General features: G+C 38.0%; 1 protein-coding gene across 4 annotated transcripts in view; it reads left to right on the forward strand.

The window, feature by feature from the left end:
- The window catches only part of KCNQ (KCNQ potassium channel), a 232,919-nt gene extending 221,672 nt beyond the window's left edge, over positions 1–11,247 (forward strand). For 2 of the 4 annotated variants that reach the window (XM_019045401.2, XM_072302601.1), the window contains exons 12-14: positions 5,777–5,933; positions 7,177–7,308; positions 8,669–11,247. In XM_019045401.2, the coding sequence (XP_018900946.2) occupies positions 5,777–5,933; positions 7,177–7,308; positions 8,669–8,917 (538 nt within the window). In that variant the 3' untranslated portion in view covers positions 8,918–11,247. The remainder of the gene's footprint in view (positions 1–5,776; positions 5,934–7,176; positions 7,309–8,668) is intronic. The other 2 variants (XM_072302603.1, XM_072302602.1) reach the window with 2 other exon arrangements.
- Positions 11,248–16,952: the final 5,705 nt, after the last annotated feature.

Raw genomic sequence — 16,952 nt, forward strand, 5'->3', positions numbered from 1 at the left:
GGGCGTTTTGAGTTTTTCATCACATTGAAAAAGGAAATGAGTTAATTAATAATGAATGTATAAATGAAATGTAGAGACTATTTATGCGGTAATTACTAGACTGACTTTATTGACAATCGCACGCTTAATCTTCATTCAAATCTCCTCATTTAATTTACCTGGAGTTACGTGAAAATAACATCCTATTAATTATTTATAACTCGTATCTTCCGTATATGGCAGCGTTGCCAAAAATTGCACTTTGCGGGACTATACAGGGTTATTCAATAGTCACGCACCACTGGCCATAACTTGAGTTCTAATCATGATATCGATTTGCGGTTTCAGACGTTTTTCCTCATATCGAGGGGGGAACTTTTCTAGGAACTTTCCAGTTTTTTATCCCCTTGGGGGGAGGGGGCGGGGGGTACCTCAAAAATATCAAATGGCCACCCCCCCCCCTCATGGCCAGTGGTGCGTGACTTTTGAATAACCCTGTATATTATCGGCAGAGTTGAGCGGAGTCACGACCTATCGTAATCCGTATCTGCAGGGTGACGAGTTTTCCTGCAGCCAGATTGTTGAAATTTATGTCAGCAAGACAAGAATCGAAAATCGATGTATTACACGGCACAGATAGGTCCATGTCTTGTCTTATCTTGCCGATATAGCCAGTTAAAGTTTCAACATTCAGGCTGCAGGATTTACTAAAATTCCATGTGCCTTTCAAATATTATGAATACAAATATTCCCGACTTTACCCTGGCTCTTTGGTAGTATTTTGGCATATCGCCTAGTCTCTGATAAATATTCTAATCACAAATAATTCTAACAATAAGTGCGAAGCGAGAATTGCGGAAATTTTATCTTAAGTTAAATTTCTTAAGATAGTGCATGGTTTTTCACCCGGTAATATCAATGAAATACTTTCATTTCGTGGACTATTACTCGTAAATTTTTTCTAAAATTTCATTCTCATTTTCATGACGAGAATCCACCGAATGCCTGTTGAATGAGAAAAGAGTTTTATAATCTTAGCAACACCTGATAGCGCTTACCTCGTTTTTATAATATCCGGACTTCGCATATTTCTGGTCGCTTATTTTTCCCGTGGAAATGAATGCGCGCGAAGCAAATGTAATACCTGTAATCTGGGATAAAACCCAGTTTTTCAAACTTAAAAAATAAGACTCATAATGCCTCGCGAGCAGCGCGTAATATCCAAAAGGCATTGAAATTTCAGGAAAGATCTAGAGTGCGAGGCGGGGTATGTATACTTACATCTCGGGCGGAAGTAGAGTAGCGCCCTGCGGCCTTTGGATGAAAGGACCCCTTATGAATGACTGGGAAGCAGGATTGGATCCTGTTTTAATTTTTCGTGGGGAGAAACTCCCAACCTCGAAAATACGGGAAAATATCAAAGGGAACATCGATGTCAAAGTTAACCACTCGTAGACAAAATCGGAATTGTTGCTCAGGGGCTTGTTCCTCCTCATAGGTCGTTAAGAGCCCTCACTCTGATGCTGCCGTGCTAAGGAAGAACGCCGTATGATCCACCAGACGTTGCTAGCTTTACTTCGATAAAAACCGAATTTTCTTGGAACATGGCGAACATTTTTCTTCAAATTTTTCGGATAATTTTGTTCGCAATTTGATCCAGGCTATCTGAAAATTTCAAAGAGGAATACGAATAACTGTCCTCAAGACTACATGTTTTATCTAGATCTTGTTTTATCTAATTTGGCAACTCTCGAATGTTCATACGGCGTTTTTCCTTAGCAAGGCAGTATATGGGGAGGGGTTTTTGTTCTTAAAGATAGGCATTCCCTCAACTGCGGTATTTATTTAAGGCCGGTCACCTTCCTTACAAACATTCTACAAGTGGCACAAAAAAGCAAAAAAAAAAAAAAACCTCTTAAACTAAATCAGTACCTTTACAATACTTGATAACAATTCGAGTATCGGATACAAAATATGTAATTGTGGGCAAATATAGCACATGCCATATGGACATGCGCGGGAGAAAATAAACAAAATCAAGCCATTTTGCGAGCAAATGACTATATTTCAACTTGCCTGGCTGGCTAAAGCCAAATCTAAAATAAAAATGTTGTAACGAAGCAAGATTGAACAGCGCATATCGATGGCCGAAGTCGGAAAGTACAAATTTCCGCTGCAACGTGAGGAAATCTCAACTTATACTTCACTCTTTAAAACAAACTTACCAAAATAACAAATTTCTCTTAAATTTGTCTGTAAATACTCTTGAATGGATAAAGTAAGTCACAGACAATTATAGGAACAAAATCACGGAAGAAACAACTCGAGCGGTGAGCCGTAACACTTAAGGTCATGCAAATAGTGCCAACTACAGGCAGCAACTCGAGAGCTGTCAAATTTCCTCAGGTAAAATGTTAAATTTTGAGGAGGGTTATGAATATTTTCTCTTTAAATTTTCAGATAACTTAGATCTGATGGCGAATAAAATTCTCTGAAAAATCGGAGGAAAAATATTCACGGATTTTCCTGAAAATTCATGTTTTATCAAAGAAAATTTGGCAACGTCGAAAAGCTCACACGGCTTTCTTCCTTAGCATGGCAGTTCAGCTTTAGGGTGCAGACTGTGAGGCGTATAGCCCTACTGACGGCGAATATCCTCACGAGATTCTTTCCGCAAACGACTACTTTTTTCCTATACCCTACGACAATCATGTGGTCTGCGGATGCAATACTAATTTTATTTTTCCCTGTGCACTTGCAATTAAAGGTACTAATTTTTCGTAGTGGGCCATCGATTTTTGCAATCATACTATTTCGCGATCAAATGTTGAATAAAAATGGATCATATTCAATAGTGGTTCGATGTATCGTTTGGTTCAAAACAATAGAACATAACATCAAACCAAAATTGTAAGATATTCGTCAGAAAAGCTGAAAATGAGCAACAATTTTACTGCTTTTGGCTAATAAGTACTCATGCGAATCAAAAATCTATCACAAAAAACCCACTCCGTCAGATTACTTAATGGAATTTTTAGGCTATGTTTTTGTTTTGAACCAATCAATATCGAGCGCGTTGGCGCCTACAAACCTAACAGGGATACTTCACGCATTGCGCAATGCGTGAAGTATCCTTGTTAGGTTTGTAGGCGCCAATCAACGCATTGCGCAATGCGTGAAGTATCCCTGTTAGGTTTGTAGGCGCCAATCAATATAATCTCATCACCCGATTTAGGTATCGAATACGATCCATAACTACACAACGCACTGTCACGTAATTAGATCTGTAGGAATTTTGGTGAGAATTTCTTGAGATTCAAAAATCATTGAATAAAAAATTATAAATCGGCTGCAAGATCGTTTTCAAAGCGCAGTAAATCCACCATCAAAATAAAAAAAAATTAGTCGGATTCAACTATAGAGCCAGCCTAACTTCAATTTATGTTGCCTAACATCCTCCCATGTTTTATTTTTTATTCATCATATTAGATATATTATTTTAAAGGAAATTAAGTAAAATAATGCCTTGAAATTCTCACGGAACATGCGTTAGATTATACAGAAATTTTCTGTTGAAAAATGAAAATACGACAGGAAACAGTCAACTTTTGATGTAGTTATTTAAGCTGAGTTTGGTTGAATAGAGAACTTGCAGGTGTCTGAAACGTGATGAATTTCGTGTTTGAGTGGAAACTACTGAGTGAACTGAACACGAGTATACCATTGGTTCATGAATTGAACAATTTTTGGAGAAGATGTGACAAAATTATCTAATCTACTAAAACACGTGGGTTTAAATGGGAAATACCGCCAGATGATGTCACTAGGCGGTGCATTCTCTCACTTTAAAATCTATTTTTATAGTATTTCCCATATCAGAAAAAATTCATAAAAAATACTGTGAAATCAGCTCTTTCACCACTTTCGTATGAAGCAATAAAAAATTTGCATGCAAATGTACCACTAGACAAGGTACGAAATTAAAGCATTCTGATACATGTTTTTTAACCAGAATTTCGCGTAATACATGATTCGCGCGACGAAAATTACTGAAACCAACTCCTAACGGACATATTAACATGCAGACAGAGATATAACAGAAACTCAAAGCTCTTCGTGCGTCAAATCGCGCACTACAACGGTTTCAGCAATCTTCTCAATCGAGCGATGTTCATTTCCCACCATGTGTTGTTCAAACTATAAGCAATTTGCTATAGCTGAGCCAAAGTGTCAAGATCGAGGTTGCCAGGTTTTTTTATCGCAGAGACTGTCATGATAACATTTAGCGCTTGATGTGAATCACGTAGAGCATTGAGTTTTCAGCGGGTGGTTTCAATTCACGCACCAAAAATCCTTAAATATCTTCGGAAGGAGTTGATTTCGATAATTTTCGTTGTGCGCATCGTGTTCTACGTAAAATTTTGGTGAAGAAACATGTATCAGAACGCTGAAATTCGTACCTTGTCTAGTGGTCCATTCTCCATTCTCCCGATTGCATTATGCATCGAACATTTCTTTATCAAAACTGGCAACGCTCATCTAGAGAGGCGGTTTCAGTTGGAGTGCATTTTGGTGTCTCCGTTGGGGGAGTCAGCGATTGAGGCTCCCGTTTTTTCTGAGCGCAACCGTGCAACAATCGCAACATGTAATTAAAAAACAAGTTTCCGAAAAATCCGCTCATGAGCGTGAACCTCACTCGCGTCAGGTCCCGCGAAGCGAGGAGTACCTCGGAGAATGTTTCGGCAGCAAATTGGACGTATTTCTGTCAAACGGAACTATGTGCATTATGACGTGAGCCCTGTTATGCATGTATTCTTATGGGTCTCAGGGCTCATGTCTTAATGCACATAGTTCCGTTTGATAGAAATACGTCCACTTCAGGGTGAACCGAGCGAGGGCCAGACAAAGAGGATTTGAAACATCAACTTGCTTTTAGAGAAAAACTAAATCCCTTAATCCGCCATACGTCACGGCTATGATTGTTTGGATCTAACACCGGATGATTTATTACATCTGATCAAAGTAAAGGATTTCGTCTTAAAAGGTTTCGGATAGGCTTATTTGTCTCGATACTGAAAAGTTAGTTGAAGTAAACAGGTGGCGATTATCGCGAGTGGCAACGCTGTTTGGCCTCTCTTTGAAATCAGTAAAAATACTGACCCGTGTGAGGCAGGCCTACTCTGCCGTGCTATAAGGAAGAACGCCGTATAAACCTTCAGACGTTGCCAAGTTTCCCTCAATAAACCCACTTTACTGGGAAAATTGGGAATATTTTTTCCAAAAATTTTAAACGATTTTTACGCAGTTTAATCTAAAATATCTGAAAATTCCGAAGAAAAATATGCATGAATGTCGTCGAAAATGCATCTTTTACCGAGGGAAATTTGGCAACTCTTGAATGTTCATACGGGGTTCTTCCTTAGCACGGCAGTACTAACCAAGAGCCAATTGCCTAATATTGTCCTAAAACTCATCAAAATTCACCAAAATCGATCCGAATAAAGCGCCGCACGACCACGAAACGGCGTGGATAAAGCGGTAAGTGCCAGAGGAATCAAAGCGCCTTAACTTTTGTGTGTATGCAACGCGCACTCCGTGGAACTCGAATAGTTTCATTCAGGTGTTATAGATAAATTCTTTAGTATTCGTCGCATTTGATGAAAGCTTTTATTACCCCCAAAGTGCAAAGCCTCTTTTGCGCGATTGGAATTTTACCCTTTCTTGCCCTCGTTAAAATTACGCCTGATAGATTGATGGAACTTACATATTCATGATTTCTGTATTTTTCTTTTTACAGATTAACTGACGTCCATAAGAATGCAATTCGTGCAATCAGGAAGATCAAATACTTCGTAGCTCGTAGGAAATTTCAACAGGCCCGAAAGCCTTACGACGTCCGAGATGTAATCGAGCAATACAGTCAGGGTCATTTGAATATGATGGTCCGCATCAGGGTAAGTTTCGTATGAGCGAGTGAAAGATTCACTTTTAATGGAATGTATGAAATCCATTCGTATTTAATCATTATCTGATTTTTGTTTTCATCAAAAAAATCCCGTAGAATTCCAATACTTGTGTTGTATTTTAATATAAATCTGAAATTATTGAGTGATTAACTGCATTCAATCTTGAATAATCGGTATACGTGCCGTGGGCCGTGGCTAGAAAGGCAAGGGATGGAGGTGTCACCCCCCCCCCCCCCCCAAGCCCACAGTCTATCGTTGACTGAAGGCGCAAAACACGTTTCTCGGATTATGTCGTTCCAAAGCTCCATTCGTGTTTCATATCGTAGAAAGAAAAAGAACAGACCAAACTCAAAAATGTTTTTTTAAATTGTCATGCGAAATATCCACAGAGAATTCCAAAGTAATATATTGGTTAATTTTTATTTTATAACATGATACATAATTGAAGACCTATGTACATTGCATGCAATGAAGGTACAGACCTACGCATTTTTTTTAACTTTGGCCATCGATATATATGAAACTCATGGACCTAATAAATTAATTTAGAGGATCATACCTAGGGTATTGGAAACAATGTTATATCAAATCGGTAAATAAGTAGTGTTTAGTTGAAAAAATTGCCTCAATTTTATAATTCACATAGTTTATTTGTATACTTTACAATGAGAAAAAATTATTGCATCGTAATGCACGGAATTTAGTTTGGTGATCGATTTAACTTCCGTAGGTTTTGTTTTTTCTGAGCGGGAAGTAAAAAAAAAATTCGTGTATAATCTTCGGAAAGTATACTAAAAAACTATTTTTGCTTATATGAGTTGAATTTGGAAATTTTTTAACTACCTATCGTATTCAATTTGAAATTTCGATCAGATAATATGATTTCAACTGCGAGACTCCCAAACCTTGTATCTCATTTCCGGTGTTTGAAAACCTCTACTCCTGTTTTATTTTTTTGAAGAGAGCAAACCAATATCATTTCTTGAAGTTCTTTTCAGAATTCGCTTTGCACGGATAAGAAAAATCACGGAGTTTTTGTAGAATTGACGTGAAGTAGTTCTCCATTAAAAAAGGAAAGTATATGACAGGATGTTTGCGACGTCGAAAAACGAGATACGTGGTTTGGGATTTTCAACATCGATTTGTGGTGTTTTGCCTTGCACCCTCTCTGGTGGTTCACTTTTCCAAGTAGGGCAAAAATAAAATAAATTAAACATTTTCATTTCCGAAGGAACTGCAAAGGCGCCTTGACCAGACACTGGGTAAACCTGGAAGCTATTTGGCTGGAATGGACAGGGCTGGCAATGTGAAACCAATGACAATTGGCGCTCGGTTGTATCGAGTTGAACAACAAATGAACCAGGTCAGTATAGTCTCCATTATTTTCCCCCTTTATTGACAAACCATGAAAAGAATTTCAAAGAGGAGACAGGAATATCGCGAATTTTTTACTTCGGTCTGCAACGTTAAAAACGTATTGTCGCAAGATGATGTAGAAAAAACGCCATATGGCAGCCCGTGAACCCCAGCATAAGAATATTGTCTTCCGAGTAAAAATTTCATGCAAAAATATTGTTTTAATTTTCTTTTGAAGAAATAAAATAAGAACGACAAGGCAGCACAGACGGGTACATGGATTTTTAGTGCTCTGCCACAGTGAATTGTAATGGAGTCAAAAGGGTCTGTAAGATGGCACGTGTTATTGTTCAGTGCAGAGAAAAGTCCGGTTGGGGTCGAAAATATTGAAAAATCGCCTCCCAAGACTTCCAAAACATAGGGTTAAAAATTCAAGCCATAATATGCATTTTCAACTATGTTATGAGCGCTTGAAATGAATGTTTCCTGAGACCAGCAACAGTGCCGGAAAACATAACCCATGTCTTTCTCAAATTCGGAATTTATCTTTTTTCAACTTAGAAACACTCGGTGGATCAATTTTTGGATCTTCTTTGCGCCAAACGATGCATGATAAACCCCCGGAAACAGTAATATTGTCACTTTCTTTTAGGTTTCCGCCAATTCCATCTCAAAGGTACTTCACCATAATTCCATCACACTTCCTTCTAGGTCCTTGAAAATGATCAAAACTATGCCGGCTGCTCTTGTGCAGTTTTGTTGTTAGACAAAACGTTTCTATGGATCTGGGTGTTTCCTTGGAAATTTTAAAACCATCTAGTGCGTCACACACACGTACAAAAAAAAAACAACAAAAACACAATAATCGTGTCATTGCCCATAAGGATCTTTTACCAGCAGAAGAAGAACCACAGAACATTTGGACGCATTCGTGCGAAAAGTAACTATGCGCAAGTGGAAAGATGGGGGTGTGTTCGTGGAAGCTGCATAAGAAACAATGCAAAAGTGGATATAGTTCCATTTGAGAAAATGGCAAAGCGGGATTTGACGTTAAATCAAAAGGAACTGAGCGCTAACTCACATGTGACAAGAAATGTGATATGTGACACTGGACATGTGACACTGGACATGTGACAAGAGCCTTAAGGACAGGGCTCATGAGTTAAAGAGTCCCGCCACCAATCTCCCCGTCGTGGCTCCTCGTAGTTGCCGCTGACGTCACCGGCGCTTTTAAAGCCTCATGCATTCTTATGGCCGGGGCACTAACGAGCACACCCCATCTTTCCACTTGCACATAGTTCCATATTGCATAATTACGCCCATTTGACATTTTAATGTTTATGCTTTGCCTGATGTTTTGTTCACAGTTGTACGTTATGGAACGGAAAATTGACCACCTTTCGTACCTCCTGAATCTGTATATACAACGCACCGCACCTGTACCTTCTCTGTCCGTGGCTGACCATGGCGCAGCGGGCCCCATCCCCACATGTTCTTCAACCCCTTCTACAACTGCCCCCTCGGTCACCTTCACCACAACCATCGCCGCTACTGCTACCACTGCTACTGCCCCCGTCGCCACTTCATCGTCAACAGTCGTCGAAGAAAAAGTTTGAAGATAAACTGGCCAACTGACCACCACATTTTTCAATCAGGATTGAACTCGCCAAAAAAAAAGGATGCTGACTTAACATTCTGGATGTAGTAAAGAGTGGGACAACTCACAGAACGCTGAATTTACCGCTACAGCAATTAGCGTTACATCTCGACATTGCCATAGTCACTGCTGAGGGCGATTAATTCAGCGTTTTGTGAGTTGTCGCGCACTTTTTTATATCCAAAATTTTAAGTGAGCATCATTTTTTTGGTGATGGAGATGCGAAATGAAATATTTCCTATTCTTGCGGATTTTCACGAAATGTCATAAAATTTTAGGAGCTGAGTGTACACTGTACAATCCCTAACGCAGAATGGAGATTAGGCACTGGCATCTGAAGTTCGACGATACATTTTTTTTCTATTTTTTTTCTTCAAATTCGTGACATCGAGTTGATAATCAAGCGTTTCGTGGCCTCCTAAAGCCTGTATAAAACTACAGACGACAGGTGCCAAAAGGGACCTTTTATTGGCACTAGAATTTTCAAACAATTTGTAATGGGTAAAAAAGCTTCTAAATGGAAAATTTTACTTTTTAATGGCATTGAAGACTTTAACTCAGTTTCCAAGGATTAGTGGCTCTGCTACTCTGCCGTGCTGAGGAAGAACGCCGTATGAGCCTTCCGACGTTGCCAAATTTTTTTCGAGAAAAACCGAATTTACAGGGAAAATTGTAAATATCCCCCCCCAAAAAAAAAAAAAAAAAATTTCAGACAATTTCGTACCCAATTTAATCTAAAATATCTGAAAATTTCAAGGAAAGTATGCTTGAATTGCGTCAAAAATACATGTTTTATCAAGGGAAATTCGGCAACTCTCGAGCGTTCATACGACGTTTTCCCTTAGCATGGCAGGACTAACAGGCAAAGCGTATTCTGAAATATGCCTTAACAAGAGGAATAACGCTAACGCAATTAGATTCTATCACATGGATCTGCATTCAACATTAAAAACTTCCCTTTTTAGATTACAAGAAATATGCTCGTTGTTGTGCCTCGGCTCGCCATAAATTACGCCACCCGATTTTTTGGCTAATTTGATTCTTTCCCCTCCCCTCCCATTAGCCAACCATTCAGCGTATTACCGAAGAGATTAGTGGCGCCTTTTTCGAAATCAAGTTTCCTTTATAATTTAAAAAATCCAATTTAAATTAACTGACTGATTCAAATAAGGTAGCGAATTTCGTCTTATTTTTGAAAACTGAGAGTTATGATAATGCAGTAAGTGCAAAAAAATTGACGTCAATACAGGCGAAACATAGTAAGTCAACATTATTCTACAAAAAAAAATGTCTCACTGCAGTGAACATTGCTCTGTTGGGGAGTTGTCCGATTCCGTCCCACATGCAGAAAATCAGGTGAATATGTGGTTGCCAACAGGGCCGGATTTACGTATACTTGCTGCCCATGGGCCACCTGTATTTTTCCGCCCCTTCTAATTCGTTAAGTGAACGTGCCAGTGGGGATCGGTGTATGAGACGCGTTTACTCGTGTTTGGCACATTTTTTGTGAAAGCCCTGTCAACACTGACGGAACTTTACGCGAAAGTTAAGTCGTCCCGTAAACCCATCCCTGTTTGGACAAGGCCTTCCATTTATAACAAACGAACGAAAAAATTATAAAAGGACAAACATAAATGTGGTTTAATAATTTCAACTTCCGCCACTGCGCCGACCGCACTGTGTTTGGCGCAATGCGTGAAGTATTCATGCAGTCTTGTAGGCGCTATGCGTTTCATGCCGACCGCCGCGCCGCGCCGCGCCGAGGGCCACCATTGCTCTTTGCGCCGCTCTGCTCAAGGTCAAATTCCGTGTTTGGTTCCTCTCTTAACTCGACTAATTACAGGTGTTGTCTCTCGTATCACCGAAAGACGACAACATTAGAAATTGATATACTTTCACTCTCAGGAAATGAGAGATTTTGTCGCCTTTTCTCGTTTGTAATTTATTTTCTGAATCCGATTTTTTCTTCTTTTTTTGCTACCAACATTAAAAAAGATTGCAAAATTTGCCGCCCCCTACATTTTGCCGCCATGGGCCGTGGCCTATGTGGCCACCCCCTTAATCCGGCCCTGGTTGCCAAGTCGTCTTTTCATCGGGACGGAATCGGGCGATACAAATTGGGCGTTCTTTTTTAGAGACGGAATCGGACTATCGATTTTTGGGACGGGATCGAACGGTCCGGTTTTGGAACGGAATTGGAACAAGCCCCACGGTTGTTCTCGATACAGGGTGATCCAAAAGTCCCTTCCACCCCCTCTAATTTTTTACCTAATTGAGATAAAGATTTGAAACTTGGGGGATATTCCTAGGTCAAAGGGAGCTACTTTTCGGCCCCCCTCAAATTTTCAGGGGGGCCCCCCTTGGGGGGGCAACGGCCCCCAACTTTGAATTTTCAAATAGGAAGACCCCCTTTGTGATAGCTCGTTCGAAAGAGCATAAAAAAAGAAAACTTTTCGCGCAAACCCGAAGTCAATATCTCAAACCGTTTCAAAATGGCGGCCGGTTAAAGTTCAAAATGGCCGAAATTTCACACCGGTTATTTTTCGATGGATTTGCGCGAAAATCGGTATGTAGGGGTATTTTGACACGAGAAAAACGAATTTGACGTTAGATTTTCAAAAAAACCGAAATTTCCAAAATGGCCGCCGGTTAAAGTTTAAAATGGCCGAAAATTTTCACCTTGGTTTTTTCCTGATGGATTTGCCTAAAACTTGGAATTTGAGAGTATTTTGGCATAAGATAAACACATTTGAACTTAGATTTATAAAAAAATAAATTTTTGGTCATTTTGAACTTTAACCGGCGGCCATTTTGAAAATTTCGGTTTTTTTGAAAATCTAACGTCAAATTCGTTTTTCTCGTGTCAAAATACCCCTACATACCGATTTTCGCGCAAATCCATCGAAAAATAACCGGTGTGAAATTTCGGCCATTTTGAACTTTAACCGGCCGCCATTTTGAAACGGTTTGAGATATTGACTTCGGGTTTGCGCGAAAAGTTTTCTTTTTTTATGCTCTTTCGAACGAGCTATCACAAAGGGGGTCTTCCTATTTGAAAATTCAAAGTTGGGGGCCGTTGCCCCCCAAGGGGGGCCCCCTGAAAATTTTAGGGGGGCCGAAAAGTAGCTCCCTTTGACCTAGGAATATCCCCCAAGTTTCAAATCTTTATCTCAATTAGGTAAAAAGTTAGAGGGGGTGGAAGGGACTTTTGGATCACCCTGTATATATTTTGTATAGTTTGAGCATGTTAGGATGGTGTTTAACTTCTTCAATTGATTTCCACCAAGACTGGACAACCACAACTACAACTTACAACCACTACGTATATTTTAAAAAAATATTCGAAATAGCGAGGTTGTTTCATTATTGTTTTGCATGATTGCGAATTTTGGGTTTCAAACATTCTTTTTTTACTGGAAAAAAACACATTGGATCTAGAGTCCAGACTCTTAAAACATCGACAAGAAAAAATACTCTTGATTCAATCGGATTTTTGCTTCTCTTAATTGGAGCGGATTTCCTTTTGATTTAAGCTTAAATCTGATTGAATCAAGAGTATTTTTCCTTGTCAATGTTTTCATGAGTCTGGACTCTAAATCTAATGTGTTTCTTTTCCAGTGTTCCTTAATAATTATCTGATCGACTTCAATTTACAAATGCATGGAAAATTTGCCTTACATGAACTTTCAAATCTCATTCAATAAGAGGAGAGCACTAAAAATATTTCGTCTGCAATCGTGAAGACGTGAAATAGTCCACGTATGTATACATTGTAATAAAGTAACGAATAGATTGAAGTTTGGTGCAGTGGCTCTTAGTGTACTTTCCGAGGAAATAGACTATTGTGTTTATTCTTTTGTTCGCCAAGTTGACGCCGCCATTGTTAATTTATGTACATATTCTGTCTGTATCGTCATAACTATTTTAATAATCGAAAATTCAATTTAAGGACCAACTCGTTTCTGCCTTTATTTCCTTAGTGCATTTCTCACATTTTCCTCCATCTCAAAGTCCATTTTATTACAATATCTCTTCCTAATTTCTGATGCTCTTTAAATTTCATCCTCTTACTTCTTTATTCGTCGTCTTATTTTAATTATTTCTTCGTCCTCGCTTTTTTATTTACCTGCTCCTTTGCCGCTATCCTTTCATGTTCATCATAAAATCCTTCTTTTTATGGCAAATGTTCAATACTTTTGTGAGGATTTTTTCACGTCAATGATGAAAGACAAAACGTAATTCTTGAATATTTATTTTTTTAGACTGGGCAATTCTTGTGATTTATGTTATAGACACTTTATTAAATAGTTAGCGCATTTATTAATTCTTCTAAGTCATCCTGTTTTCAAATATTTTGTGAATAGATGATTTTATATTTTCTTTCTTTTTTCAAATTATTAGAAATGAGGCAGAAATCTCAAGCGAAAAATTTCTATTAGATGCTTATGCACTTTATTTCATATCTTTTCATAGTTTTTATCCTTCAAACATAATATCAATTTACTTCTCACAGTTAGCTTATTCTCGACAAAATCGGGAATTCTTGCTGCTGACCGCTTTTCTCAATACCTACCACACAAGATTTAAGGCGATTATAATACAGTGACATTCCAAACAAAATATATTCACACGAGCGTGAAAAATTAATCCTTCTGTCTTTAGGAAGCATGCATTTTCAAAGTTCTGATACAGGTGCGTTAGTCTCAACTTCTCCAACAATACACATTGGGTCAGTTACCTAATTCAAGATTTTGATAGGTGGAACCTGTGCGGTACCGGTACGACTCAACACCCTCCCCCCCCCCCCAAAAAAAAAGAAGAGGAAGAAGACGAATTCAATACAGACTCAATCGTCCACTACGTCCACGCAATTGCCGCAATATCCTCCAATGTAGCTTGACAGTGAAAGTGAACTTATTAGGTCAGTCTTCGTACCTTTTGAAAAGTTTTGTATTTTACTGATGAAAACATATCACCTTATAAATGTAATAATTTCAAGTCATTTGTTCATTATCCCTTGAAATTTCTTATGAAGTTCTGACAGCACATGTAAAATTCACAAAAAATTAATTTAATCAAAATTTTAATTTTTGAACCTTCAGTATCCGTTGATTTTCAGTAATCATACAAGGATATAAAAACATGGATAACGCAAGAAATTTGAGTGACTTACTTTAATTTTATAGAGACGTATCATATGATAACGTATAAGATGAGAATTTTGAGGTAGAAAAATTGGTGACTTGCACGCCAATTATGCGTACAGGTGCATATAAAATAATCGCAGCAGTTTTACACCATCGCAATCTTTTGTACATATATGTACTTTTGCTGCTTGAATACTCAGAAGCTTGATAGATCATTCCGGGAAAAAAATGTTAGTGGCTAGAATGGTTCTTCATAATGGTTAAGCTCTATTTTTGAAGTTCAACCTATCGCTCACTGAAAATAATATCTCTGAATTAATAGACATATTATGTAAATTGACGAAATGAAATTTGTGGCGAATTAAAAGTAAGCATAAAATTGCAGCGTTGGGCGTGAAACCACACAGAAGCGAATCTTTGCGACACAGCAGACCTCTTGTCATACTTTATTTCCTGAGTGGAGAAGGAGGCAACGGCATTCCGTGAAAATTTCCCCAATTTTTTCCATCCGAGGAATATTCTATTAAAATTTCAAGAATAATTAATAATTAATTAATAAAGTGTTGGCTCGTCCTCTTTTTTTATTTGATTAGAGCGGAGATATTGACACGCGAAAAACGAGATTCGCATTTTTGCAGGTTCACTGTCGTCGATAGGGCATACCTAGACCGTCTACGCCCTTTTGCCTTAAATTTTTATTATCATCTGTATCCTTTCCCTCATGCAATTTCATTCAAACAACTCTCACAAGCTTATTTCAGTTTAATGTTATCCGGAAAAAATCATTCTAAAAACATACGGGACTTTTTGTATTTAAAATGTGGAAACATTTCACTCTATTAAGGAATTTGTCCTGGCTATTCATAGACATATCTTTGTAAATACGTAGGAAAATACTAAGCAATTTTAAACACTAAAATTTTTCCCCGATTCGTAGCTTTCTTTGAGCACCGTAGAAGACAGTCCCCAACCCTTGATGAATCACGTTCGGAGAGAAAATAATCTATCTCTCCATCACAACACTTTTGGACGGTAGTTTTCAAAATCTTTCAAAGGACAACCATCGATCCGACGTACCCATATTCCTACATTTTTACTAATATTTATCATCACATTTTTTGAAGGATATCATTCAGTGGCGTGGCGTGCTTTGCGATATATCGATTGTTATGCCATTTAAACCTATGGAAAAAGATCGATAAACAGGGTATTCGCAGCGAACACCTTAATAATCGATTCTTTACCAAAGGTTTAAATGGCATAACAATCGATATATCGCAAAGCACGCCACGCCACTGATATCCTTCACCTAGCAACTTCCTTTGTTCCTATTACTTTGCCGTGCATTGAAAAATTTGATCGGGCATTTAAAGATAAGCAGCATGGAGTCTTCACAAAAATAGGTGTCAAAAAAGAAAAAAAAAATTCGCAAAGTTCAAATCATACATTTAATAGAAATATCATCACTATCAGCGTGATTCCTCGAATCCTTGATTTTAACTATACCTCACCCTTACTTGTCTCAGCCATACAATCATCCGCTGGTTTGTGAAGTGCCCTCAATAAATGTGCACCTGGGGATTTGCTAGCCCTTTCAAAATTTGCGAAAAACAACTCGTCGAGTTAGAGGCTTAGTGTTCGGAAAATATATTTCCTTGTTAGAATAGTTTTAAATTTGACAATATCCATTCTGTAAAAACCTTGTTACTTTTTCGTCAAAATTATTTTCTTACTCTTGCATTATTACAACCTACGTATTTAATTTTACTTAGTGTACAGTATCGTTATCATTTTTGAAAGCAATCAACTGTCAATCTTTCTACACCTAATTACTCTCTGAGCATATACTTTGATATAGAATTGTACGAATACCTACTTTTTTCTATTTTCTTAAGGTATACTTCGCCTTACGTACCTTAAACTGTGTCTGCATCGATGCAATTATTCATTTTTACGCCATTACGTTACTTAGTTTTTTCTTAATTCTTCTTCCCTTCATCTCTGTTATGTCTCCTCGTCTTCAACACTGTTACCTACGTAATTGGCGTAGGTTACATTTACTCCAAAAGCTATGTTTCCCTACTTGATGCACGCTTGTGTAGAATAGTTATTAGTACTTGCTTTTTTATCTAAAAAAGTATAAATTACCTAATCCATAATATTATAATACAATATTTAAATAAAAATTACTACTTACAGCGAAGTGCAAACTGCATATTAGATAATCTGAAAGCGCACATTTGCAGTTTCATTTTTCTACCTACATAATTAAAATGTAAAAATATTAGCAAATTAACTATCGATGCAGACCTAGTTTAGGCATAATTTTCATTTTTACACATTAGCTCGCATATTCTGCGCTAAGAACAACTAGTTAAGAGATTAGGACAAGATTTAAGAAAAGTTTGCCTCGTTGAATAAAACCTTTAAAGCATATCCAATGCCTTCATTCTTTCCACTCCAAAATTACCATCTTTCACTTTCATGAGCAGCACACCGGGCTCGTTCTCATCATATTGCCTCTATCGAAGTTTTTTTTCATGTATTTATGTCTACGAGGGTCGTCCAGAAAGTAAGTTTACCTATACAATATCTCCTAAATTAAGATAGATAGAGAAAATCTGTAAAAAGTTTCGAAAATCCACTACTCTCAGCTTTCTAACGCGCTGTAGAATTTTAAAGAGGGTTATGCAAAACGGCCAAAAAGTGACCCCGCGGGGATTGTACGAAACTTTGTGGGATGATTGTATAGGTCATTTTGGGCCTGCATCTGGCTGCTTTTAGGCGAAAACCGCAGGGAAACAGCGTTGCCATTTTTTAAAGTCGTAACCTTCAAACACCCATAAC

The sequence above is a fragment of the Bemisia tabaci genome, chromosome 7 (assembly GCF_918797505.1).
Source record: "Bemisia tabaci chromosome 7, PGI_BMITA_v3".
Lineage (NCBI taxonomy): Eukaryota > Metazoa > Arthropoda > Insecta > Hemiptera > Aleyrodidae > Bemisia > Bemisia tabaci.